The sequence below is a fragment of the Falco cherrug genome, chromosome 10, assembly GCF_023634085.1.
Source record: "Falco cherrug isolate bFalChe1 chromosome 10, bFalChe1.pri, whole genome shotgun sequence".
Taxonomy (NCBI): Eukaryota; Metazoa; Chordata; class Aves; order Falconiformes; family Falconidae; genus Falco; species Falco cherrug.
The window spans coordinates 2,509,926-2,536,312 of NC_073706.1; the positions used below are offsets into that span (position 1 = coordinate 2,509,926).

Here is a 26,387-nt window from a genome sequence, read left to right on the forward strand (position 1 = left end):
GGGGGGCTGATACGGCTGGGGCATGGGATGGCTTTGTAAGCAACAAGCCATTGCCTGAGCAAGGGAAGCACCCTCTGCTGAGTGTAACGTTGGTGTTTTCTGAGAAAATGAAAAACAAATGCTTGTGCGTCTGTCGCTGTGCCTGCTTTCACTGCTGGGGTGGTCACAGGTGTATCTAATGAAGTAGCAGCAGCACAGAGCAAGGGGGGAGAAAGAGAATGCAAGTGAGAAAGTGATGGGGAGAGGAGCGAGGGCTGGCAGTGCCGAGGAGAACCAGGAAAAGGCAGGGACCTCGCTGGCCAGGGCATTTCCAGGGTCGGCCCCCAGAATAAGGAGAGACTGGTTCAGTTCTACTTTTCATATGTTTTATTATAAAGAAAGGTAAGATAAGCATTGTGAACTGAATGTGCCAGGTGCTGCGAAAGCAGCACCATCAAACAAAATAAAAAATAAAAAAAACCCCCAAAATGCACCTTATGAGAAACTGTAATTATGCTCTCTAATTTTTCATAAATAGACAAAAATCATTGTCAGCAATTTTTAAATAGATGGACATATGGCAGAAAAAATATAATAATGCCATACAACATGGATATAAATTGTCCATTTCTTGCTGTACAAATAATAGAAACAAGTTTGGCAGGCTTTTTTTGTTTGTTTTTTTTTTATACACATCTCCCTTCTATGTATAACTAAAAAAATGTGCTACAATTAATATAAAATGCTTTTACTATAAAGTAAACTACTAATTTTTTTCACAAAAAAATCTTAAAGATGTCTTTAGCACAGCTCTAAAACACTTAGTAAACTACTTACAACTATCCAACAAATTATATTTTCATGATCTTTTTTCACATTTCTCCTCTTGTATTTTGCCTTCTGCTCTCTCCCCCCACCTACCTAGGAATAGTTTTTATTTATTTTTTGTATTTTTTTTCGCCAGACATCCAAGGCCTTTGCATGTACAATATTCACACAAACTTCACATTTTCTTGCACAAAGTTTAGTGCTGTTAGCAAGTCAAAAGAGTGCATCCTCCTACTGAGCTGGCCTAATGCTGGAGGACACCAGACCTGGCCTATGCTGTGTCTAAAAGCAGTTCACTAGGAAAATAGTCTGTAGCTAAGCTGATGGCAAGCAGAAAACCGGTGTCCTTAGTTTACTTTTTTTTGTTGGTTTTGTGTTTATGTATTTTAATTTTTTTTGTGTTTTTTTTTTTTTTAGGGTTTTTTTTTTTGTTCTTCACGATTTATGAGGTTTTGGGCTTCCACGGAAAGTAGTTTTTAGAGTTCAAGAGTAATCAAAGAAAACTGCTCTTAGAGCCTGGAAATGAAGCCAGCGACGAGGTGCAGTGGTAGCTGTCCCGTCCGTACGACTTGCTCGGTGCCTCCCCAGGTAGTCTGTCTGACCCTCTCAAGTGTCCTTCATCTGAGCCCCCTCAGAAAGAGATGGTGAGCTTTAGGTGAGGTAGAGTGCCTTGTCCCTTGGCAGCATGCTGTAAGAGAAACGAGAGGCAGAGGGTGAGACGGAGAGGGGCAGGGAAGCAGCCGGGAAGTCGCCTGGGGGGGCTCCAATTGCCATTTGCACACCTGGTCGCACACCCATTCCCAGCTGTGCTGGGTTTTTTGTGGCAACCATCACGCAAACCACAGTGGTCTGCACTGAGGGACAGGTGTGCGGAGGTAACCGAGCAAAGGGCACTTCAGGGTAAGTGCAACTTTAGTTCTTCCTAAATTTCAACAGTAAGGGCTAAGGCATACATTTCTTCCTGTGGCTTAACTTTTGCTCTCGCTGGGGCACAGGGGAGGGCCAGCTCTGGATTCCCCGCAGAGCACGCCAGCCTGATGCTGGTACCAGCTCCACCACGGCTGTGGGGTGCTGTGCCTGCAGTCAGCCCCTGGCCACCGGTCCCATCTCCAACACATGCTGTCCTTAGGCTTTTAAGATACATACTTAAGAATGTCCTTAATACATTCTTAGTAGCCAGTGCGGTGCTGTGTTCTGGATTTAGGATGAGAACAAAGTCAATAACATGCCGATGTTTTAGCTGTTACTCGGTGATGTTTATACTAAGTCAGGATTTTGTGGTTTCTCAGGCTTTGCCAGCCAGAGGGCTGGAGGGGCACGGGACACTGGGAGGGAGCAGAGCCAGGACAGCTGCCCCGGCCTGGCCAGAGGCATGTCCCGTTCCACAGAGCATCGTGCTCAGGATGGAAACGGGGGGAGCTGGCTGGGACGGGCCGGTCACTGCTCGGGGACTGGCTGGGCATCGGCCAGCGGGGGGGAGCAGCTGCACGGTGCATCACTTGGGTTGTTTTTTCCCTTGAGCTTTATTTCTCTTTCTCTTTTTGTTATTTCCCTTTCCGTTATTATTATTGTTGTTGTTGTTATCATCATAATCATTAGTATTACATTTTACATTATTTTGATTATTAAACTGTTCTTATCTCAATCCACAGATTTTACCCTTTTTTCTCCAATTCTCCTCCCCATCCCACCAGGGCAGGGCGAGTGAACGAGCTGATGCCTGGTACTTGGTTGCCAGCTGGGGTTAAACCATGCCACTAAGCTACGGAGGTTTAGAAAATGCTTTTGGATAAACTGTGCCATTCTGACGCTATATAAGGAGCAGGGGTCTCAAAAATATGATTGAGGGGCTTATGCCTGAAGATGCTTGTGGGTGTCCAGGAGGATTTACGTAAGTTTCATGGATGAAGAGGACGGGAGCAGGAGAATCCGCCTGCTTGATGCTTCTCTCCTCCTCTCCCAAAATAAGTATAACTAGAAAAAATGATGAGGAAGTGAGGAAAAAAAATCCTTGAGGCAGCAGGATTAGCCAGCCTTTCCCGTGGGTGTGACGAAGACAGCAGGAGGCACAAGGAATGCAAGGAGGACTGCGGTGCTGCCTCACGGGGGGCTACGGAGGGCTGGTGGGACAGCAGCCAGGCTGTGTGCTCTGCAACCACTGGCCCACCAGATCCTGAAATGATTGCATTCACGAAGCAATGACTTTGAATTCCAGGGACCTAGGTGTGTCCTGGAGAGGGAAGCTGGCTTACAGCACCCAGCCACGCTGTGTGCAGACCCTTTACAGCAAGGGGTGCGGGGAGGTGCCACCCCCACCCCCCTCCCTGCCTGCAGCACCCAGCTCCCACCCTCCCTGCCGGCCGGTTGGCACTGGCAGCTTGTCACCAGCAGTTTGTCACCAGCAGTGTCCCAGGGGGAACACAGATGCTCTTTTCTGTAGGATATAGTAGAGAGAAGGGTGGCTGAAGTCCCTCTCCCCTGGCTGATGTGTCCTACGTGGGTTTTGCTCTGAAATCTAGGTTTCTTTTGTTGTTGTTGTTGTTGTTGTTGTTTTTTAAATGGGTTTTATAATCTACACAGATGTGATGGAAACTTGATCGGCTCCATCAAGACACCTTGGCCTTGGGAGGTGAAGACTACTACAGAGCTCTGGCAGACTCCGGTGTGGGTGTGCTTATGGGTGGAATAATAGGGAAACAGCAGACAGCAAGGTAGTGCTGTTGATAGAGCTGTCTTCTGACAGAGCGCAGAAGAGTCCGCACTTGGTTAATCTCCACATTTTTATAATCTGTGTTTAAAATGCAGAGTCTTCCCTACTGCACTCAGCTAAGATTTAATGCCACTGAGAAGCAGTGAGGTATTCCAGTACTAAAACTTCATTAATTTTACAAAATATGCTACAGAACATTTCCAAGTTCATTACAAAGTATTACCATAAATAATTGAATCCAGACTAAGTGCATTTGTGATGGTTTATTCTTGCCTTTTTACAGTGTTTGCTCATTTAGTTTCTGATTTGGAAAATTCCCCCATTTGGAGAGAATAACTTCATTGTCAGCAGGAATTAGCGGGGTTATAAACATCCCAGTGAAGTGGCTGTACATGCCTTTGTGCATCTGGACAAGGCACAACTGAGAGCATCTCATCTTTAGCCCGAAGAGGAGTGGGAAGAGGGGAGAAAAGTTGCTAAATGATGGCATCCAAAATGAATCTAATCCATGCCTTGCAAATGAGGGGAAGGACACAAAAAGATGAATCCGGTTCAGTGTTATCACCAAAATTCCTAAATGCTAGGAGACAAATGTAAAAGAAACCCTGCTTTGGAGTGGAAAGAGCTGTAATCAGAAGATAGGGCAGGGAAAACAAGTGAGGCGCCTCAAGGAATTAAGAAAGGTTTGCAAGTGACTGTAAACCCTGCTGCACCCTCGATACAGGTGAGCTAGCTCCCCTGGAGAAAGTCCCTGCCAAACTCAGGCACACGGCCAGCACCTGGGAAAGAGCAAGTGTGAGAACAAGGCTGTCAGGTGAGGGAGACAAGGCACTGTGTAAGTAGTTTGTGATACGATGGCAAAAAGCAATAAAATTGTACGCTGCAGTTGCTTGTGGGAAGTGATAGTCATATACTAAGCAGGAACTGAGAAATGATACCCGTGCCTTCACTAGCAATCTCGGGCGGCTTGGGCTTAAGCCCAGAAAGAGCTAGGAAAATTGGATGGAAGTCAGTAAGCACAAAATCATTAAGAATGGGAAGAGCATGAGCTAAGAAACATTTAAAGCTTGCTCTCTGACATGGCTGATTTATGAATTAAGGAGCGTCTGCTCGCAGGACCCTAGAATTTGAAGGGCATGAGGGAAGAAGTGTCATTTAATGGCATTTTAACTAGCATTGATAGGCTAGGGGGAAGAAAACCCCTACAGCAGTTCCCTTATTAGATGGAGGGCAGAGAAAGACCATCTTGTTAGTTTTTCAGAAGTTGTCTGGATGGCAAACACAACAGAAAATGTAGGACTGGGAGGGTTTGCCCCAGCTAACCAGTACCAACGTGTTGGAAGCTACAGAAATATCAAGGTCAGACATGAAATACAAACCCTAACACAGAGAGCAACACAGGACTGCCTGTGTGCTGAGGAGGTTGCTACGATCCTCTCTTTCAGGAACCTGGGACTCTAGAGCTGAGCCACATCACAACAGAAAATAATCCTTTTTCTTTCCAGCCAGTTGCTGATTTTGCGCCTCAGAGTGCTGCTTTAATTGCAAATAAGCTGAAGGCAGTTTTGAGGTTGAAATGGGCAATTACACGATCCAGAGACTGCCCAATTATACCTAAAACTGCACTGATGAATCAAACCCAACAAGACCTGCCTTCCCTTTACCACTGCTTTGCCTGAGTCCTGCTGGCTGCTGGAACCGACCCGGCACGAGCCCACCCTGCACCCTCACACCCAGCTCATGGCAAGGTGCCGGGGGGGAGCACAAAGGTAACGTTGAACATCACTTGGAAATCAGTGCACAGTACATTGGAGAAACCAGTCCCGACAGGAAGATGATGAGAATCGGATCATCTCTTTTCTCAACACAAGTGTAACCTTGAGACACACTGGGGCTGCAGTCCTACAAATGTGCGCGGATGCTACAAGCAATGCAGAGCATGCACGCAGGCAGCAAATACCGGGGGCTAGCAGGAGCAGGAGGTGATGGCAGTGCTGACGCACCAGGCTTTACAATAAAATGAGAACAAGCCAGCTTCGGGAGCTGGCTGCCAGCAGCTCGTGTGCTTCTAGTCATGGGCAAGGGCTCCCTCCTTAAAAGAGACTACATTTTTTGGTGCACTATGTGCTCTCTGCAGTACTGATCTATATCCACCTGAGTTCATTGCTGTAATCTACTCCAATAATTATCTGGAAGTCTCTGCATAATCTGTCTGGTTTTAGAATGACTTTTTTTCCAGGAAGCTGTGATAAATCCATGAAATTCGATATTTCTGCTATGACAAAGGCATGAAATGCATGAGCTTTGATCATGAATTGCATGGGCCCTCTGCTTACAATACGGCACTGCAGCCAGATGTCACACAGCTTGTTTTAGCAACACAGACCTCAATCCTGACTACTGCGGGAGTGTTTCACCGGTTTCTAGAGTGCCCTGAGCTTTCTGCATGGGGCCCGGGCAGTGGGATTTGCAGAGAGAATCAAGGGATTTTCCCAGCTGATCACCTAAGAAGCAATGCTTATTTCTAGGGGGGCTAATTTCTGTGGGAGCTGCCTCTTGAGATTCAGCACCTCTGGAAACTGGGATCCATGTGCTATAGCCCTCCAAGCATCTTTAGCATTTTGCCCACAGCATCCAAAGTGACTTTTATCATCAAGACCCAAATAGGTTCGTTCTTTCAGGTTGTCTGCAAGAGACTTCAGGAACGACCATGCAAAGGCTGCTGGCAGAGCCCAGACCAATGCATGCAGCTAAGCCCCCTCGGGCAGGCAGACAGCAGCGACAGTCTAATGGCTCAGCAAGTTATTTATTTCCCTAAAAGAAATAAACGTCTGCACAGTCTGTGCCCAGCCCAGCGATTGTAAGTGCACTGCTGGCACAGACGGGAGCTGTGCTCTGAAAAGGCTGGGAGCTTGCTATTATCTCCAGTGAAAGCACTGTGTTCCAGTACTTCAAGCAAATCAAACAATACTCAGAAGCTACCAAGCCTCCTTCCCTACTTGCTCTCCCGGCAAACCACGTGCCTGTTCTGCAGAGCACAATAGCAGTCTCCAAACTATTATTGCTGAGCCAAGAGTGGATTAGGCAGAGGTTGGAAAGGGCTTTCACACCCTCCCTGTTCCCCAGCTTTGAGACTATCCTGATGTTTTTATTTATTGGGGAATTCAAGCAGCACTGAAGGGACCTTTGTGCTGGCACATTCGTGCTAGAGCTTGTAGGGCATAAGGGGGAAGATCAGTGCAGATGTACATGGCCCTATCCTGCATGGTGCAGCAGACTGCAGCATCGTGTGGCTCTTGGGAGACTGAAACTTTGGGCGCTACCATGGTGAAACCCCGGGACCGATAAGGGACCCATTGCTGGAGACAACTACGGGAGGTTGTGACCTCAGGGATAAGAACAGTCACTTTAGGAACAGAAGGACATTGCTTATGGCCATGGCCACCTTCAGACCTCCAGGGACTCTGCCTGGGAGCCTGGGCTTCCCTGGCCTGCTCTAGAAGGAAATGTGTCCAGCTCCTGCATTGCTAATGGGATGGAAACACAGAAAAAGGAAAGCTCTTCATGCCCTCTGAAGAATCTATCTGTGAGTTTTAAGCTGCCTGCTTCCACAGCATCCTTTCAGTAAGCCTACAGAGAAGAGGAAACCTTGAACCTCATTGACCATAATTAGCCTACCAGCTTGCTACTGTACATTTTACAGCAGATTCTCAGCTGTTGCACACTGTCACAGTTCAGATAATAGAAAGAGCATTAGCACTGTGCTATTTTGTCTACTGGCCTGCAGTGGTTAATCCCACACTCTCTGCTGGGGTAGTCGTTGTCCCACTCAGTGCTTCCTGGGGGGTTTGATGCACCAGGCGAACGGGGTCCAACACTGTTTTGAAACTCAGACGAAATATGTGAGAAGTCCTGCAGGGTGGAAAAGAAAGGAAGGGTTACAGGAGTACACACAGCAGGAGAAACAGCAGATCTAATAATATCACATAAACACCTTCACATGCATTGCCCCAAAACCACGGCAGAGCAGAGCACAGGGTGAGCCCCAGGGACAGCAGCGGGTCCAAGCCCAGGACCCAAAACCACAGTGGTGGGACCTTGCAGAGTGCAAGTTATTGCAAGCAGGTGTCAATGCAGCAACATCTGTTTTACATCCCTCTTCTCCCCTCTTGTTTGTCAGGACGTCCCTCCTCGGGGGCTGGTGAATGGCTGCAGAAGACACGCAGCCGTGAAAGCCTTTGCATCAGCAGCCTGGCAATCAAACCCGTTTTTCCATTTCAAGTGCAGCTCCCTTTGCAGTAATGCGTTAGCCCATCGTCAGGTACAGTAACAAGGTAAGGAGCATCCACACAAGCAATGCTCTCTCCATCAGCTGTCACCGCCAGCAATTTAACAAGGACACTGCAGGACTGTTTTATCTGAAAGCTGATTAGTTTTCCCACTTTTTTGGGGTTGGCTTAATTAGGTCACTTTAGGCAATGTATACAAACAAGAGTCATGGTATTTACCTGACCAAGAACAGGATCTTCTCCAAAATATCCAAATTAGGGCAGTGTGGGTTATTTTTTTTGTCTTTTTATTCTTTATTCACAAATTTATGTGGTGTCCTTAGCAACAACAAGTACCCCAATTAAAGTTACTATGAGGATCCCCTTTTATGCTCATTTCTCGACATGGGCTATCACTGAATTACAGAAGCCACTTGGGCTTACGTAAAGCTAAAGCCCAATCACTGTGCTGAAGAAATTACTTGGAATACCCTGAACAGGTTGGAAATTAAAATCTGATTAAGGATCTGACCTTCCCACATGTGCTGTCTTTTTATTATGCTCAGGCATAACCCTGCTTCCACATCCCTGCTCTCCTTTGGTTTTCTTCTACTGCAACACTTGTTCCCAAAGCAACAATTTGTGTTTTCTCAGAGTTAGCCCCAAACTGAATAGGTCACATTATGGGAAAGGAAACTTTGTTTGCTGCTAAAGTACTGTACGAATGTTGTGATATATATCTAGTAAACATGTGAAACACAAATAATTCACCCATCTGGGTGAATATTGCAGTTAAAAGTATCATCAAGTAAATGGCAGCAGCTGTGAATTCAGAGCACATGTCCCCCACCGTGAATAGTTTGTCCAGTCCATATTTCAGATGGAGGAACTGGGGAAACCACTCGTCTCCTGACACTGGCAGGTTCTCTATGAGGCACAGGAAATGGCTTTTGCTATAGCCAGTTTTTCCTCCAGATACATTTTCTTAATAGCAGCTTTAAAGAGGAGAGACTTTGCCCCTGCAGGCTGGCTCCCCGGGCACGGGCTGAGCCGGGCACAGCTGAGGGCGGTTTGCTTCAGCAGGTTTTACACATTCCTAGCACCGCTCCGCAGGACTGGCTGTGCTGCTGTGCTGGTATTATAGCATACATGCAACCACACTTTGTGTGCTCTCGGCTCTCTGCCACAAAAGCGATTTTCTCCTCTTGCCAGGCAGTTCTTAGAAAAATACTGATCTTATATTTCATTTGTGACATTGCCTCTACCCTTTTTCTCCTCCTGCTGGCAACGCCCCTGGATCCATGCTCTTATTCCATGCCCTTCCAGCCCCCCTTCTCTCAGCAATATCACAAGAGGGGGTTTTCACCAACTATCCAACCCACTGTTTCAGATGACCATCAGCAAACCCCATCAGACCAGGCTGGGGGACCATGTGCACAAAGAGGGGCACCCCCAGTTCCAGCAGCTTCCCCCACTGGAAGCGGCTTCACCGCCCCGGTCGCAAAAATCTGCCCCATTTGTTGGGGTGCTTATGCTCCCAGCTCAACACTCTTGAAAAAATCACCCCCAAACAATGAGATCTGCAAGCTGATGGAGCCAGAAGATCCCCTGGGGGACAACGTCGCCACCCGACATCCCCAAACCATCCAGAGCCCAACAGACCCAACGGGAAGAGGGGAAATGGTGCGGCTCATGCTGCAAACCTCTCTCTGAGCACCTACCTGCTGCCCGGGAGGCGAGGCGTTCATGGGGGGCTGTACCTGTAGTGCCATGGGGGGGGACAGGAGGGGCTGCTGGGGGACCTGCTGCATGCTGAGGGGCTGGCTGAGGAGGGAGCTCTGCGGGTGGTGCAAGGAGAGCTGCTGGTGGAGGGGGGGGCTGATCTGGAAGGAGGGCGGCGGGGAGGCACTGATGCTGGGCAGCATGGGTTTGGAGGTGAGGGTCCGGGAGAGGCCAGGGTGGGGGTGGCCACGGTAGTTCTGCAGGTCTGACGGGGACAGGAACGAGCCCAGGCCAGGGTAGGGTGAGGAAGCCTGCGGCGGCATCGGGTACATGGGCTGCTTGGGGGGGATCATTTTGGAAGGTGGATTGCTCTGGGCACTTTTCGTCTCCCCCTGGTCAGCAGAGCTCTGTGGGAAAACAGAACGGAGGGTAATGAGAAAGGAAGGGAGGAAACATCGTTATATGTCCTGAGACAGCTGTCTGTCCAGCCGAGCTACCCGGACTCCCCACGGCTCCTGCTCCTCTCCCAGCAGCCGGCACGTGCAGCCCCAGCCCTGCGGCTCGCTGGGTGCAGTACCCGCATCTGGGAAATTAAAGTGCAGTAACTGGGCTGTGCCTCCGACAGAGCCTGCAGCATGGAGGGGCATCAACCTGTGCAGAGGCAAACCTCTCGCCTGCAGCTCACTCCTTAGATCCACATAGGTGGGTGACAAAATCACTTTTGCTTCCAATAGAGAACAAATGAGACTGCAAAAACTCTGCTTTCCTAATCCTGTGTGTTCCTGTGGCCCTGGTGGGGTCTATAATGCCAGGACAATGGTGGCCGCCTTTCTGCAGGGAAAAGAGAAGAACAACGTGACATTTTATGGCTCAGACAATGATGTTTTTGTCCTGCGATGGGCTCTGTAACGATACTCCAGATCCTCTCTCACCTGGCAGCCAGGATCACACTGTGCTGTTTTACTCAAAACAAAGTTGCTCTTCTGTGAAGAATCAGTCATTGGAGAAACCAGGAAAAAATGAAACCACAGAATGCCTTGACTCTATGCCTTCCATGGTACCTGCCCCACACTGCTGCTGGCACATTCAAGGCAAGACCTTGAGAAGTTTCCAGAGGGACCAAGAAAAGCTTTAAACGCCCCAGCAGTCCTTTCCATTCCCTTCTTCTGTCCTTGCTGCCGTTCTGTTTACAAGTTAAGTCAGGTAACTTCAAGCCCTTCCAACCCACCACCACAATCACCCAGATGCTCCAGATGATGGTTGATTTGGGCCATCACATTATTTCCCTTGGCAGCTGAATGTGATGATTAAGTACCGAGGGTGTTGTCTGGTAACAAGGAGAAGCTTTAAAGGAAAAAAGCCAACCTGATAAGCATACAGCCCAAGGGAAGCATATCCCCCTGAGCCAGCAAGCCTACGAGCTCTGCAGGAGCCACCCCAAACTCACCAGCTGCTAATGCCTGTGTCCCCTCTCTGAAGACACAGAGGAGGACAAGGTGTGAGGTCCCCTGGGGTGGGCATCTACATCTGGAGGGCTTGGCCCAGCGTTGCTGCCCCAGGTGCAGACTTGCAGCACTGGGAATTCCCATCTAAATCTGAAATCCCCTGGAAGTTCACTGCCAGGCGCTGCAGTGGGCTCTCGGGGTCTTGCCTGGCAGCAGGGCGTTAAGCCTGTATGTGCTCACATACTCCTCAACCTGCAGTTATGGGTCTTACTCCCTAAAACCCTACCCTCGGCTGAGCACGCACAGGGGAAGCAGGACCCGGGGTCCTGAGCAGCCGGAATGGCCCAGGTGCCCAGGGCAGGGTGCAGCAGGGATGCTGGCACCTGGCTGCTGCCCAGGGCTGGCTGGTGAGCCCAAGGGCTGGGGTGTCACCTTCCCCGGGGCCAGGCCCGGTGCCACCCACAGTGAGACTCATCCTCCTCCCCTCGCCGGTGCTCCTTCACTTGCTGCACTCACACCCTGAGAGCTGGGCGAGCAAGAACGGCCACTGGCAGTGGGGACAGGCAGCAGGGGCCCCTTTCCCTGGAGCAGGGACTCCGCTCCCCTGCTGTGACACCTGCTGATGAAGACAACCCAAACCGGGGTCTCGTCTCAGGGTGCTAAAGGCTGAAGTCAGCCTGGTGCCTGCCTGGCTGCAGAGCATTGCTTTTCGCTCCTCAGGAAGGTGGCTGACACTGATATCAGTCCTGATAGCATGCTTACACTGTACTTCTTACAAACTTGCTCCCCCCTGTAAAGTCCTATGAGTTGCAAATAATTCAGCATTGCCACGTCCACTGGCAGCGCGAGCACAGGCTGTACCTTGGAGACGAGGCTGGCCCGGTACGCTGCCAGGGCTTTCAGGTACTCCTTCTTCGCGGCTTCTGTTTTCCTCTTGTATGCCTGAAAGGACCAATCAATGGATAATAATTAATAAAGTAGAACAGGGTGCTGCTGGGCTTGGCTGCACCCTGCCTGCTCAATGGCACCTGCTCCACTGAGGCCATTCCAGCGCGCACGTGTGCGTGGAAAACTCATTTCTGCTGGAGAGGAATCTACCCCAAATCAAGCTAATAAAGCCTCCAGACTGGCTCACGCTGGGATTTTTGGTGGCATCACAGGCCAGAGTGGACTGCCTGCCTGTGCAGGCATTTTTGCACATCGGCTGTGAGAGACATAGCCTGATTTTACAGGGTGAACTCAATGAAATCACTTCCAGAGAGCAGTCAGCAGAGTGTGCAATCCAGGCTCTTGGAAGAGCAAGACAAGACCCAAAATCCCCAAATGATAGGACTAGCTGAAAAAAAACGGTGAGACACTCATAAATCCTAAACTACTCATTAATTTTCTTGGCTTTCCCATTACTAAGCCTTTAGAGCTCAAAACTCCAGCTCTCCTCTGCAGTCCTGACAGCTGGGAAGTGCTTTCTCGTCATATCAAATCCAAGATTTCTCCTTGTTCTTACAACGTGGGGAGCCGGGGCTTGCAGGAAAACAGCAAGTATCAGGAGAGTTTGGTACTCTAAGAAAAAAAAAAAAAAAGCCTTATATATGAATTACTGTTTATTCTTTTCTCTCTCCCCTGTAATGAGACATGCTTCACGATCGTTTCACAGTGCTGGTCCCCTTTCTGCCCAGAGTTTTGCCCTCCATGTATGTGAAATGCATGGTGTACTCCAGCCTGTCTCAAGCAGTGTGAGTCCTCGTGGGGTTAAACAGATTAAACTGGGCAAGTGAGAAGAATATTTTAAAACAGAATAAAAATTTCAGCAAAATGGCAGAAACTCCCAAGAAAATTACCCACCAGCCCTCTCCTCTGCTGGAAACTCAAAGCTCTCCTCCAGCGGCACACCGACAGTCGATTCCAATTAGAACAGATTTGCATACATTTAATTCTGCTTTAAAAACAATGACAGCTTTCAACAATCAAGATGCTGAAGGCCAGTGGGGATATTTAGCTCCTTTCCCCTACAAATTTCCACAGCCACGGCAGCACCCAGCCTCCCCCCTAACACTGACCTCCGAGGGGAAAAAACCTTCCAGCAGTTAACTTGCCCAGTTACTTGAATTTCAGTTTAAAATCAGTACAGATAAATTCTATTAAAAATGGATCGAAAGTGCTATTTTCATTGCTAAATCAGAAAGACTCCCGTAATGAAATGTTTTGACTTGACACTCTGGAGGTCTCAGATGGTAATTTTCTGAAATGGAGCGTTTTCCTAAGTTTGTCTTTGGCTTTATGGTATTCAGGAAGTATTATATTTGCTCCATTCAGAACAAAATTACATTTCAAAATGTCAGCCTGAAGAAGAGTTTCCCTGTGAAAAGCAACTATTTCTTCAAACTGCATCAGTTCCCCTAATAAAAGCTATTACCTTTCTCTACAGCCCTCACCTCCCCTCTGCCACCCATCACAGCAACACCGGTGCCACCACCACGGCACCTACTGTAAAGCACAAACACGGGGTGCCCCCGGCTCTGCATGTGGTACCTGATGCCTGCCCAGCTACGAGCGATGAATTCCTGGGTCTCAGGCCAGTAGAAGAGTGGCCATAGCTGGGTGCTGATGTATTGAAAACATATTTTTCCCCCCCTCTGTAACAGCGAAATACCAAAAGTGTTTTCCCTATTTTTTTATATCTGGGACAGTGGGAAATCAAAGTATTCACAGCCATGCAGAGAAAAATTTAATTAGTAGGAAGACGCGTCTGGAGAAAGCCTGCAATTTATGGACAGTGAGAGGGCAGGTAAATGAGACTTCCTTAACCTAAATGCAAATAAATGAATAATCAATAAATTCCATGCCTGCCTTCACCTCCATTACTTGCGTTTTCTGCTACACTTTTTTTTTTTTCCCACTCTTCATCTGTCTGTGTCTTTTTCAGACAATGAGCGGGCGCTGTGCCCCACTCATGTTTGGAAAGCGCTGCCGGGGGATGCCTGGTGCAGCAAGGCTGGGCAGGGGCAGCCAAGTGGCACAGCATCCCATGGGGAGAGCAGGATTGCTCCCAGCAGGAGCCTCCATGCTGCCCAGGCCAGCCCCTGCTCCAGCCCTGGCCACCAGCAAGGCTACAGAGAAGGGTGAGAGGGTAAGCCCAGGAGGTGTTTCCTCTGAGATGCTCCCTCCAGCTCTGGAAGGTTCCTGGTGGGTCATCTGGTTTGTGACCGTAGGGTCACAGAATGGTTTGGGTTGGCAGGGACCTTCAAGGACCATCCAGTCCAACCTCCCTGGCCATGGGCTTGGACGCCTTCCACCAGCTCAGGTTGCTCCAAGCCCCATCCAGCCTGGCCTTGAACACTTCCAATGATGGGGCAAGCACAGCTTCTCTGGGCAAACTGATCCAGTATCTCAATACCTTCCCTGTAAAAAAGCATCCCCAAGGGGCTCCTGCTGGACCTCTGCAGTCCCACCTCGCATGGGGGCTTTCTGCACCCCCACCGGGCTCCGACGGGACCGCAGCCTGCTGCTGGGGCAATGCCGTGCTGGCGTGGGAAGAATGGATCTGAACAAAACTTCTCACGAATCCTCTGCGTAAAGGCAGCTCTAGTGCAGTATTTATAACCTTTAAAATTTTAATTTAAACATTGACAAAACCATGTTACTTTCTAATTAAATCCCATTTTCTCCCAGGGATTTTAATTTCAAAGTAATTTATCAGATTTAAGGATCCTCAAAACATTTTGCATGTTTTCCTTTCTAACCTGCCATGCCCACTGATTTATTTCCCTTATTCATTAGCAGGAGGATTCATTAGTCATTAAGTGAGTGGGTGGGTTGGGGGGGAGCAAAAATGGTTAGTGATTATGAAAACAAAAAATCAGAGCTGTAAGAAGCATATGTTGGGATCGTAATCCTGACACCTCTGTGTCTCAGCAAAGCAGCTAGTAATTGTACCGTAATGAAATGTTCTTGTTTGATAACCAGTTAATTAGAGAAGACAATTATTCCAAACCCTGCCGACACCCACGAACGGCTCCGTGTCGTGCAGGCCCTGAGTGACAGCCGGAGCTGTTACCGGTAACCTCTGCATCCCGGCCCGCCTGCCTCAGCAGAAACGCTGCTTCCCGAGCCTGCGGAACGATGGAAACTGCTCAAACTCTCCCCCCCAAAAAAGCAGGGGGTGTGCTGACCCCAAGCCAAAAGGTCTCTGCTGCAATCCGAGACGGAGTTTGGGGCATTTTGCTTCAGAAAAGACATAGACCATCAGGAGAGAAGAGATGAAAAGTGCAGCAAAGGTCTCCATGAGGAGAGCTGAAGGGCTCCGTGTGCTTTGCTGGGAGAGAAGAGACCAAGGGGAGCCACAGCCTCCAAATGCGATGCAGCAAGGGAGGCACTAACGATCCCCTGCATCTACTGCAGATCGGAGAAGAGGCAATAGGCTTACACTGTAACAGGGGAAATGTTGGCTAAGCAAGAGGAAAGTGTTCCTAACAGTAAGGATAATTAAGCACGGGAAGAGATTGCCTGGAGAGATGTGTAATCTCCACCACTGAGGGTTTAAGAACAGATTAGGCACACATCCATCAAGAATGGCTTAAGTAGAGATGATCCTGACTTCAGGCAGCAGTATGGTCTGGCTGACCTCTTAAGTCTCTCCTTGCCCTCCTTTCTATGATTCCATGACTGTTTTTTTTTTTCCCCCCAAATGTATAAATTTGGATTTTATTCTGCTTGTAAATCTGGAGGGTTTTTCTTGTAACTATTATACACTTTCCTGCAAGATATCTCTTGGGATCATCGCAATTTATGGCTTACTCATAAGATGACTCGAAAGCCCTCCCTCTCGCTGCACAGCGGTGTTGCCACAGCACCCTTCTCTTTGCATACGGCCTCCATGCAGCAATCAGAAACGCATAAAGCAAACACGCCACGTCATCCTTACTCCTTCCCAGCTCTTCCTCACCTTGCACCCTCCTCTGTATCCCTGCTGCTCCCTTCTTGGGGAAGTCTTATTCTTCCACTAAAACCAACTATCCCAAGCTCCATTTACTGTGTACATCTCCTGTGCACGTCTCCTTCAGACTAACAGCCACAGCCTGGATTGCCAAGTCCTGAGGTCAGCTAGCTTGACCATGGGAGACACCTGCCAATGATGCCCATCGTGAGGCTGTTGGTTACGCAGTGCTCCAGCTCCCCCAGGCTCTCCCAGCTATGGCATGGGAGCTGCTGAGCATCTAACGTCCCTGAGGACCCCTGCATAAAAGGCCCTGGCAATGGGAACTATTCGCAGGGTTTCAGGAGAGCTCCTCCTTTCCCCTGGTGGAGCTAGAGTGTTGTGAAGCAGTCCTGTGGAGAAGGAATGGGTAAACCCATGACCAAGTAGCAATTACCTTTTGATTGATTGTAAAGATTCCTGCTTTCCTCTGCCCTGACTCCATGGTGCCACCTGGGTGTAAGTCATCTATCACTCCATGTCAGGGCACAAAGTGTGTTCTTGGGACAGCCCATAGAATACTCCAAGTGAAACAGAGGAGAGTGACAAATTCAACCCCTAACCTCCCATGAAAAGCACACAACATTCGTCTTCCACACTTCTGATCTTGCTCTCCAGGATGAGAGGTCACACTCCTGGAGCTGCTTTTAAGAGCAGTTCTGACTCTTCACATCTGCCCTATCGTTATCCTGGTCTCCACCAGACCTCTCTTGAAAGCTTGTTTGGGATCAGTGCTTTCATCCTTCTCCGGTACCTGGCTTTCCTTGACACTGCAAAGATGCTGAAACCTCCTTCCAGGCCAGGGCCACTGGTTGGACCCCTCCAGCCCCTCGCTGCCAGGGCTTTGGGGCAGCAGCAGAAAACTGGAACCAGTGGTGGCTGCACTGCTGACAGCTCTGTACAGCACTGGACGTGGGCAGTTCGATGGCCACGCTGCCAGGCAGCACCTGCTGCATGCAGTTCCCATGGGATCTCTTCCCATGATGGCTCTGACATAGGACAGCTTTACAGCTGCCCCTAGATGCCTTGTCCCACCGCAGATACATGCAGTGTCCTGTCACCAGGTGATGTATCAGGTTCAATGAGCAGACGAATCTGATTAGATGGGTGATCTATTATTTTCTGCTGAGCAAGTAATTTTTCTGCAGGGTAATTTATCCCTGGAGTGTGAAGGCTGTGTTATTCTCCAGGCTGTGCATCTGTATTGGAAAACCACACCTGCATTTGGCCATGGAGTCACTTCCCATTACTGAACTGGTCCTGGTGAAGCAGGGCTATTGCGAGCAAGTACTCATCTCTGCCTATGTGTCCCCAGCAAGTTCCCAGGCCCATAAACTCAACTGGAAATGCTGATTTTGTCCAACTCGGCTTCTGCTTAGTTAGGATGGGAAGCCCTCGTTCAGCCTGAGGTTCGCTCAGCAGATTGCTCAGGAGCTTCTTGATGCCTCTGCTCTGAGCTTCCAGGGTTAAGGGAAACACCGACCCAATGCTTTGACTCTGTTGCTTGACATCGTAATGGAGAAAAGCAGGTTCCAGAGTTACCTGCAACTGCCAGCTTGGCAGTGTGCCCCTTGCTTCATCATCACCAGGCTCCAAACCAGCGTCCTTTCCCCCAAAACACAGGGAGCAACGGGAAGGTGCTCAGAGAGGGAATAAGAGAACATGGCAGAGAAGAGCAAATCCCACCGGTGACTTCTCAGTGTGCTCTGGAGAGTTTCCAGGCTTATCCCTCAGATGAAATCCCCCTGGGAAGGACAGCCCCCAGGGCTGTCACCTGCAGGGCTGGGGGCCGTGGGGAAGGAGGGGAGGGGGCTGCAGCCCTGCCGGTGGCACGAGCTGGCACCAGGCTGTGAGCGCTACGTCTGCGCTGGGGGAAAAACTCTTCCTAGCGAATTAGCAGAGTTTGCTCCAATCTAGTGCTCAAATTCTTCTAATTTCTGTCAAAGCAAGCAACCCTTTTACACCTCGCTGGGTAACGCTGTGAAGGCTGGTCTGCATCGGCTAATAAAAAAAAAACAAACCACCGAGGTGCGGGATGCTGTGAGCCTCGAGCAGGGACCTGGAGCTGCAGGCAGATTACTACGACAGGTACCCCATTTGATGATAATAGCTGAATTAGCATTTCACTCTCCACCAAAGTCTAAGCTATCTCTACAGGAACAGCTGCTAAACTATTTGCAAAGTTCAAAGAGTATGTATTAATATTTTTTTTTCCCCAAGTCACATTCTTCAAATTCCCATGTAAGCTTCTTAGAAAGGGCCACGCCAGCTGTTGAAGAATGAAGATTACAACATCCTGCTAATGCAGCGCTGGAGATATTTAAAGGTATTGTTATTTATTACTGTTATGCACGCACAGCCACACCGGAAGGGGTTAAAATGGGGAAGAAAACGGCGCTTTGCCGAACAGGTGTCCTTGAGCAGTACCCAAGGACACGGAGATTGCTAATCCTGTATTCCACAGCATGATCAAATCACCAGGCAACAGATATAAATAAAAAAAGGCAGGAAATAAGGAAATTTAGATACAAGTGTGTCAGAGGGAAAATGAAGATTCATTGTGAAGAGGCTGAGAAGAGAAGAAGAAGGAACAAAATGACAAAGGCACAAATGATAAACCAGTAAGAACAAAAGAAGGGGGGGGGGGGCAGGGGGGGGAAGCCTCTCTGTGAAATACATGTCTGTGACAGCAGCAGCCAAATCAAAGATGCTCCTAGATTATATGGTTTCTTGCATAATATGCATTCTGGTTCCTGCTCAGTGTTTGTCTTTCAGTTAGTGCACAGGGAAAAAACCATATCTGAAATGGGACGTGAGCAACCTTTATTTTGCTTGTTTCACCAGGAGGAGAAAGCAAATTTGCTTTGTGGGAGCAGCAGCACCTGCTCAATGGCAAATAAATAGCTACAGCTTTGATATTACAGTGCATATAATCATTAGCAGCACAAATGCCAGAGGATTAACCCTCTGCGTGCTGGCCTGAGCTACCTGGCAAAGAGATGGCATCTTGTTTCTGCCTGCAGAAATGCTCCACGTAACGTCTGTGGGGCAAGTGCAGCTGGAGTGGGGCTGAGGCTCTGCCTGCCATGGGGTGGGGGCACAGGACCACCCTCCTAGCTGGGTTGCACTGGCAGCATGGCTACAAGCCACCAGCACGGGCTTTCCTCATCCCTTTGGCACTGGCATGGCAGCCACCCCACGCTCTGCATAACTCCTCTGTGCACGATGGAGCTGGCAGGGATGGATGAGCACGTCTGCAGACACAGTGGGGCACGTGCCGGGGGCTGCTGACTCATGGTGGGGGATCACAAGTTCAAAATGCCTGGGCTGAGGTTGTGTTTATCCGCCAGCTTGCTTTGAACCCCCTCCCTGGTTGCTCCCTACCTGCAGCTCTCCCACAAGGTAGGAGCCAAACCACACCTGGGCTGGGGAAACACCGTGCCCAGCAGAAGGTGGGAAATACGGATTGTAAACCTTGTCTGAAGCAGAAACTACAGTGAGGTAAATGGCTACTTAATAATTGCATGGTGGGTCTGGGGTCTGCAGATCAGCCCTCCAGAGACGTGATGCCCCAGCCCCACGCTGAACATCTTGGGGGCTGCGAGAGATCCAAGTCTGGGACCACAGCTCAGCCCCAAATCAGGTCCTACAGCCTCAAACCCACTCTCTTTTCTCATGCCAGGAAGAAGGGAAGCTTTCTTTAAAAACCTTGCTCATAGTTGAGCAAGAACGTCCAGATTTGGCTCTTGCTTGCCTACTGCTGCATTGGTTTTTCCCTGGGTTGCCTTCTACACTGCATTCTGCTGTGAGGATATGAAGATATTAAAAATGACTGTTGTCAATAGAGCTAGGAGTAGCACAGCAGGGGAAACACTTCCCTTTTCCACCTTTCCCCCCTCCCCAGAGCATGATGCTCCTGCCTGGCGATGAGCCAAACCACGGCGCAGTGCAGCCACGTGGCAGTCTGGGCTCTTAGGTCCCAGCAGAATTTTGGCCAGTGATGCGTAGCCGTCCTGTGGTCACCGGGAGTCCCCTCCGAGATGTGCCAAGAGAGTGCTGGGCACGGGCTGCTTGTCTTCATCGTGAATGCATGCACCATGTCCTGCAGTCCTCAGGAGGAAGGATCTGCAGGACAGCCTGGAGACTTGTTTTCACATATTAAAGACATTTTGTTAATTCCTTTTTTTTTTTCCTTTTCCTTTTTTTCCTTTCCATTGCATTGCTTTTATGAATCCAAACAAACTTGACTGGGGATGCTGGCAGAGGAAAGCAAACAGGGACTAAATAAACTCCCTTCCAGCCAAGCACTTCAAAAGTGAACGTGCCACATCGCACAAACCAGCAATATGGTCCCAGTGCCAAAGATAAATAGTGTCCCTCCAGCCGGAGTCCCAGGCAGGGAGGTAGCTGTCGTGGGAGAAAACTATACAGCTGGAGACAAAGCCAGGAAGTTAATATTTAAGCATTCAGACAAGGAACAAATGACTTAATTAAATCAATTACAGAGGGAGAAATGGAGCCACTTAGAAAGTGTGTGTAAAGAGACGGCAAGGCTGCTACTATCTCATAAAAGAGAAGGAAGAGTTAGCAGGGAAGATAAACGGACTGGTTTAATCCCTGCTGTTAATTAAGAGCTGAGCATTTGCGCTGCGCTGAGTCAGGGTCACACCAGCACTTCCATCCCATAAACCACATTTGCAGCTGAGCTCCGAGCCCAAGCTACAGAGATAGTTGTGACTGGATGGAGTAAGGGAAAGGCAGACTGAGATGTTGGGAGGGATGAATGCAGAAGGAAGAGGGGACGTAAAAGCTTTTTCACACTCCTGAACCTCCCACACCTTGCACCAACAGCCCAAAGCCAGCCCCTGCCCTGCAGCTTCCCAGGCAGCAGGGCTGGGGTCAGCAAGCTGCACAAGGAGGGGACCTGCCTTCTTCACCACGAGAAATTCCTACATGATCCCCCAGCGATCTGTCCAAAGAGGAGAAAAGGGAGGATCATGCAAACATCAAAGCAACACTTTGCACAGTATGGAGACTCCAAATGGATCAGCAGAAGGGCTTTCATGCCAGAAGATGCCTTGCTCTTATTCCCTACTTTGTGCAGGGTGGAAAGCAAGGCTATTTCCTAGCATGACTTCCATTTAAATGACTTTTTTTTCCTGCTTGCTGCTCCTCCCCAAATGTAGCTGCTTCAAATGCTGGCCATGGACACGCAATGGGAGATGGAGCCGGTGTGAAGTTGGCAGCCAGGCTCTAGGAGAAGGGCTCACCACTCATGGAGGGACTGTCAGTTAAAGCATGTTAGGTTCAGACACATCACACAGTGTCAGATCTCACTCTGCCTGATAAAAAGACATACTTGCTAGGGAAAGTGTTCCCTGGGGTTTTCTCAATAGGCAACAAGCAATTATGGGCTTTTGTAACTGACCCAGCATCAACAAAACAGTTAAAGCAGGACCTAGAAGTCTCCATGTGAGGGAGACTGAAAGTGGTTGACAGCTTTGGGGCAGGAAGGTTTCCTCTGCAAGGCCACTTCAGATATCTCCTTCCTAAGCTTTTAAAGCCTTAACATTAGATGTGAGGCCAGAGATGTAGAGAGTTAATAGTTTTTAGCCAGTTTGCCATCACTCCCTTTAAGTATTAAGCAAATACAAACCCATCACCCATCTAAGGCTATAAAACCCCCATGCCCAGGAAAGGCCACTGATGTTTTTGCAAAGAATGATCTTATTAAGAATAATTAGTTGTCATAAAAATTTGCTCTTTCCCATGCTACACAGAGATTTTTCTAAAAGATGGGCAGAGGCAGAGCAAACTTGGTGCATCCTTCTGCAGCCCCATCCCTGCCCTGCCCAGGACATGGGTCAGGCCCTCCCACCCCAGGGAGGTGTCCAAGGGCCAGACCACGTTGCCGCCACACCGGCTTGGGGCTGGGAGCATGGCATGCAAACCACTCGAGCATCCCTTCCAGTGGCAGTGGGCACTTCAGCACTGCTCCTGAAGTGCTTGGGGAGACTCTGATGCTTTCTACCATAGAAAAGCACATTTCAACAGTTGAAAGAAAAAAAAAAAAAAAAGATATCAGTAACTCACTTGTTTTTGTTCTTCTCCCAAGCTGTCCCACATTGACGCAACAATTTTCGATACATCCCCGAAGGTAGCGTTGGGGTTTTGCCCTTTGATGGCTGCTTGCGTGTCTCTGAAAAACAGGGCGTAGGCCGACACGGGCTTCTGGGGCTCATTGGGATCCTTCTTTTTCTTCTTCTTTTGGCTTTTAGGCTTTTTGCCCAGGTCTGTTGATGGTCTTTTCTCTCCAGTAACCTGCAAAACCAAGAAACAGACCTTAGCAGTCAGCTGGGAGTAGTTGGATACAAGTCCCTGCTACAACTTGATAGCAAAGGGGATGAGAGCAGGCATGGGCAGAGGAGGGCTCCCTGTGTGGCAAGGAGGGCAGCAGCTCTGGGGGTCTCTTTGGTCCCCAGGAGCCTCTAGGATCGTTACACAAACTGTTGGTGGGTGCCTGAGCCTGGCTTGGGTGCCTCCTCACAACCCAGTTCACAGCCTGGGTTTGCCCCTTGCTGCTTAAGTGGTCCCTGCTTCAAGGCTGGGGGTTGCCAGACACTCATCCTCAGTCACCCCCCCTTCCCCCTCCTCCTCCCTGGCATCACAAGCTCACTTACTCCTTGACCCTCTTCTGGGACCTCTCCAAATGCCTTGCTTCCTAGCCAGATCCATTTAGCAGTCCATGAATTTTTCCAGCCTCAGCTTCCATAAGGTTTCCAATTTCCAACCCAATAATCCCCCTTTGCAAGCTGCTTCTGACTTTTCTTGCCCCCACGCGTGTGCTGCTGGCTCAGCCTCCTCACTCCCTGTGCAGGAGGGTTGCGAGCACTGATCCAGCAGCACCAGCATCACATTAGCCAATATGCTGGGGTCATCCAAAATTTGTTTCACTCTGCTAACCCCTATCCAGGAAAATATCCAGGAATTAAATTATTTTAATCTTAGGTATTAAACACTTTGCATGCACCGCTCACTCTTTGTAACTGGTCCGGGCGCAGCCAGATGACTAGGCTGGCTGTATCCACTCAGTGCCCTGTGGGGGGCTGAATCAAGGGGAGCAGGACCCAGGCAACAGAAGTTGGACTTTGTGGCTGCTCAGCCACACTGCCACTGGGCTGCAAGTCAAACAGCAAGGCTGGAAACAGGGATGCTCCCAGCAAAGGTAGCAGAGAAGGAAGATCCTATGGCTCAGCCTCCACCAGGATGCCCTGGGCAGCAAGTTGAATATTTGGAACTGCAGAAGCCTCTGTGTGATGGTGTGCAAAGGAGAAGACCCCTGGAAAGCACTTAGACATACATCAAAGCTCTTAATGCATTAACTGTGGTCAGTGAAAGCTCACACTACAGGGAAGCACCATTATCCTTATTTTATAGTGGAGGGAAAACTAAATACACCAAAGGTTAAACACGGCAGAGAATAAAGCCGTTTGCTGCCAGCTGGCTGCTGCAGTCGGGATCTGTGCATCCTCGACGGCAAACAGGATGCCAGCACCTCTGCCTGCAGATCCACTGAGCTCAAGCACTTGGTACCTCTGCCTGCAGATCCACTGAGCTCAAGCACTTGGCACCTCTGCCTGCAGATCCACTGAGCTCAAGCACCAAGTGCTCCGCCACCACCTGACTTTGGCAGTCCCTGCTCTACCAGGTGCACAGGCTAATTACATCACTTAGAAAGTTGCCCAGCCTGTCACTTACAGGTCTAAAAAAAAAAAAAAAAATCAGAAAAAATCAATTGACACAGGTCCAAACACCAAGCCGCTGCAAAAAACGTGCCTCCTGGTGAGGGCTGGGAGCAAAAGGCCTTTTCTGCTGATGGATTTGCCGATTTGATTGTGTGCTTGGAAGCGCCGGGATTTAAGAGGCTTCACTTCAGTTGGCACAGGCCAGGCACGGGGAGGAAAGGGCAGCGGTGCTCCCGTGCTCCACTCAGCTGCTCTTGACTGGTCATTAAGTTCAGTATCGGCGCAGCGACATTTGTCAAACAGACAGTGACCATTAGTGAATGAGCAGAGAGACCAAAAAAATTGCCTTTAATTTAAAATTGCCCAATTGGGCTTGAATGGGAGGCCTGGAGGTGAAAGGCCAGCTTATTAGGAGAAAAAAAATGCATGACAGGGCTTCAGCCCATTAGCAAGTGAGATGGTATTTTAACTAACTCTAATCCTGTCTGATTCACTTAAGTGCCGCGGGGGGACCTGCTCTCCTCCCAGCCGTCAGCCGAGCGAAGGAGCTGGGAACAGGCACAACGCAACCACAGCCATGGGGATGGTTTCAGAGTTGGTCCGCTGCGGCAGCACCACAAAGCAAACGGTATTTATGGAAAACAGACACTGCCTGCAAGGCTGCCTGGAGCCATCTGTTCCTAGGAGAAAGCGGAGCAGGTCAGGGCTTTGCCTGGTTTTCCTGGGGTTTACCAGGTGTGATGCAGCACAGGATGAGACAACAGCCCAGCCCTGAGTGGCAGAAGATGCTTGAACAACCTAAGCCACGTTCACGGCTAAAGGCAAGCCCCAGTGAGCCAGCACCTTGCTGCCCTAGAGCAACTGCATCCCCCGGGGGATGAGCCACGCAAAGCAACCGTGAGGGCTCCTGCGGTGGGATGAAGTGTGTGGCCACAAGCCCCTGCACAGACCTCCTCTGGAGAGGCAGCAGAAGGGATGTTTAACACCTGATGTGGACTGGGGCAATTCACTGGTGACAGATGTGATCCCCTAAGCTGGTGGCTTTGTGTCACCTTAGATGCTGAACCCATGAGAAGCAGGAACCTTGTGGACACCATGATTATAATAACTATGGAGAGATCACTAATCCAACTGGAATCTGGGCTGTAACTACCTCTCCCTCCCATGCATGTGTACACCCCTCCGGAGCAATGTAGCAGGTAAACGCATCCGTGAAGCTGGGAGACCTCCTAAAATCACAAGTTCCCTGGCTCAGAGGACCTGCTGGACCTGAACTACCTGCTGGCATCAGACCCATTTCTTTAACGTGTGACCTTCTTGGTTGCAAGATTAATTTCTGCTTGTTAGATGTTGCTTTGATGACTTGTAGCAGAAAGGCCCTTAATGGCCATATGAAAAATGACTGATGGGTGAATACAGCAGCTGTGTAGATAGAGAAAGCAAACAAACCTGCAGGCTACCATGCGGTTCTGCTGCTTTTTTCACACTTCCAGTCTCCTTCCTCCATCAAACACATCACTCCTGTTCCACCTGTCTGGCTGGGTAGTTTACAGGGCAGAAAAATGAGGGGGCATGCCTTTGGGATTAGGAAAAATTCAAATCTCTGCAAGTTGTCACAATTTGGACATCTCCAAATTGTTCCTACCCCCACAGGCACCAGTGGCTGAGTGAGAACAGAAGATCCAAGCCCAAAGCCCTGTCCTGCAGCCCTGGGCGGGAGGAAAGCTGGGTGCTGCTGAAAGGTGCAGGGAGAGAACTCAGTGTGTGACTGAGCTGAAACTCATTTTCTGCTGATGCAAAAGGTTCAGCTCCCAGGTAACTGCCTGGAGCCGTGTGACACAGGCTCTGGGAGATGGCAGACCGTGGGGTCCAGCAGCACAACCCATCCCACTGTGTCCCCCAAACATGGAATCGCAGAGTTCAAGAACCTCCACCTATTTCCAACGACATGTATCCCTTCTTTTTACAGTTTTATTACATTGAAGTGTTTATTGCACCCACATGTGCACTCTGCTTTGACACGTCCTGATCTGAAGCAAAAGCTGCCAATGGATTAAAAACTACAGGATTGGTGGGAATGCATTTGCCTGGATTTCTATGGAAAGGGGAAGGTTTTTGCTCAGTCCTAGTGCTTTCCTAGTTTTCCAGTCTCTGCAGTTTGCTGCTCTGGTTATATATTCAAATCCTGTCACAACTGCCTATTTTTGTGGGACAAGGTTACAATATCAGTGCTTCTGATCCTTGGACCAGCTTCTGAATCCTTGGATCGGCACCTCAGGGAGAAGGTTTTCCATGAAAGGCTTTAATCAAAGTCCCCTAGGGAGCACAGTGATTGACCTACCGGCACAGAGACCCACCGGGCGTTGATACAGCAACCATGCAATTGCTGCAATTTGCTGTCAGTAAATAACAGACGGAACACTCACAGAACACAGCATGTGTTGTCTGCTTTGCGGGTGCATTTTGAGAAAGATGGGCAACAACCACGATGTCCCCAAAACCCTGGGAAATCCTTGGGTTTCTTGATGGCATGCTCAGCAGCAGTTGTGTTGGCTGTAGAGGCAGACCCTGTGCCACTAAGACACTGCTGGCTACTTGAACTCTGCCTGGGTGAACTAAAAGGCAGAAGACTCTTTTAATTTCTGGGTGTTTTTTTTCCCCTTAGCAAGTCATGTTGAGTGAGCTCAGTTAAATCCCACCCTGTGTTATTTTCCTTCC

The 26,387-nt window shown here is 49.3% G+C and overlaps 1 protein-coding gene across 7 annotated transcripts in view; it reads right to left on the bottom strand.

Annotated features, from left to right (window-relative positions):
• Positions 1 to 343: 343 nt before the first annotated feature.
• The window catches only part of TOX2 (TOX high mobility group box family member 2), a 150,684-nt gene continuing 124,640 nt past the window's right edge, over positions 344 to 26,387 (bottom strand). For all 7 annotated transcript variants that reach the window (XM_055722255.1, XM_027812027.2, XM_055722260.1 and 4 more), the window contains exons 5-9: positions 22,018 to 22,245; positions 11,814 to 11,894; positions 9,507 to 9,914; positions 7,299 to 7,429; positions 344 to 1,495 (exon numbers count right to left, since the gene is read on the bottom strand). In XM_055722255.1, the coding sequence (XP_055578230.1) occupies positions 1,459 to 1,495; positions 7,299 to 7,429; positions 9,507 to 9,914; positions 11,814 to 11,894; positions 22,018 to 22,245 (885 nt within the window). In that variant the 3' untranslated portion in view covers positions 344 to 1,458. The remainder of the gene's footprint in view (positions 1,496 to 7,298; positions 7,430 to 9,506; positions 9,915 to 11,813; positions 11,895 to 22,017; positions 22,246 to 26,387) is intronic.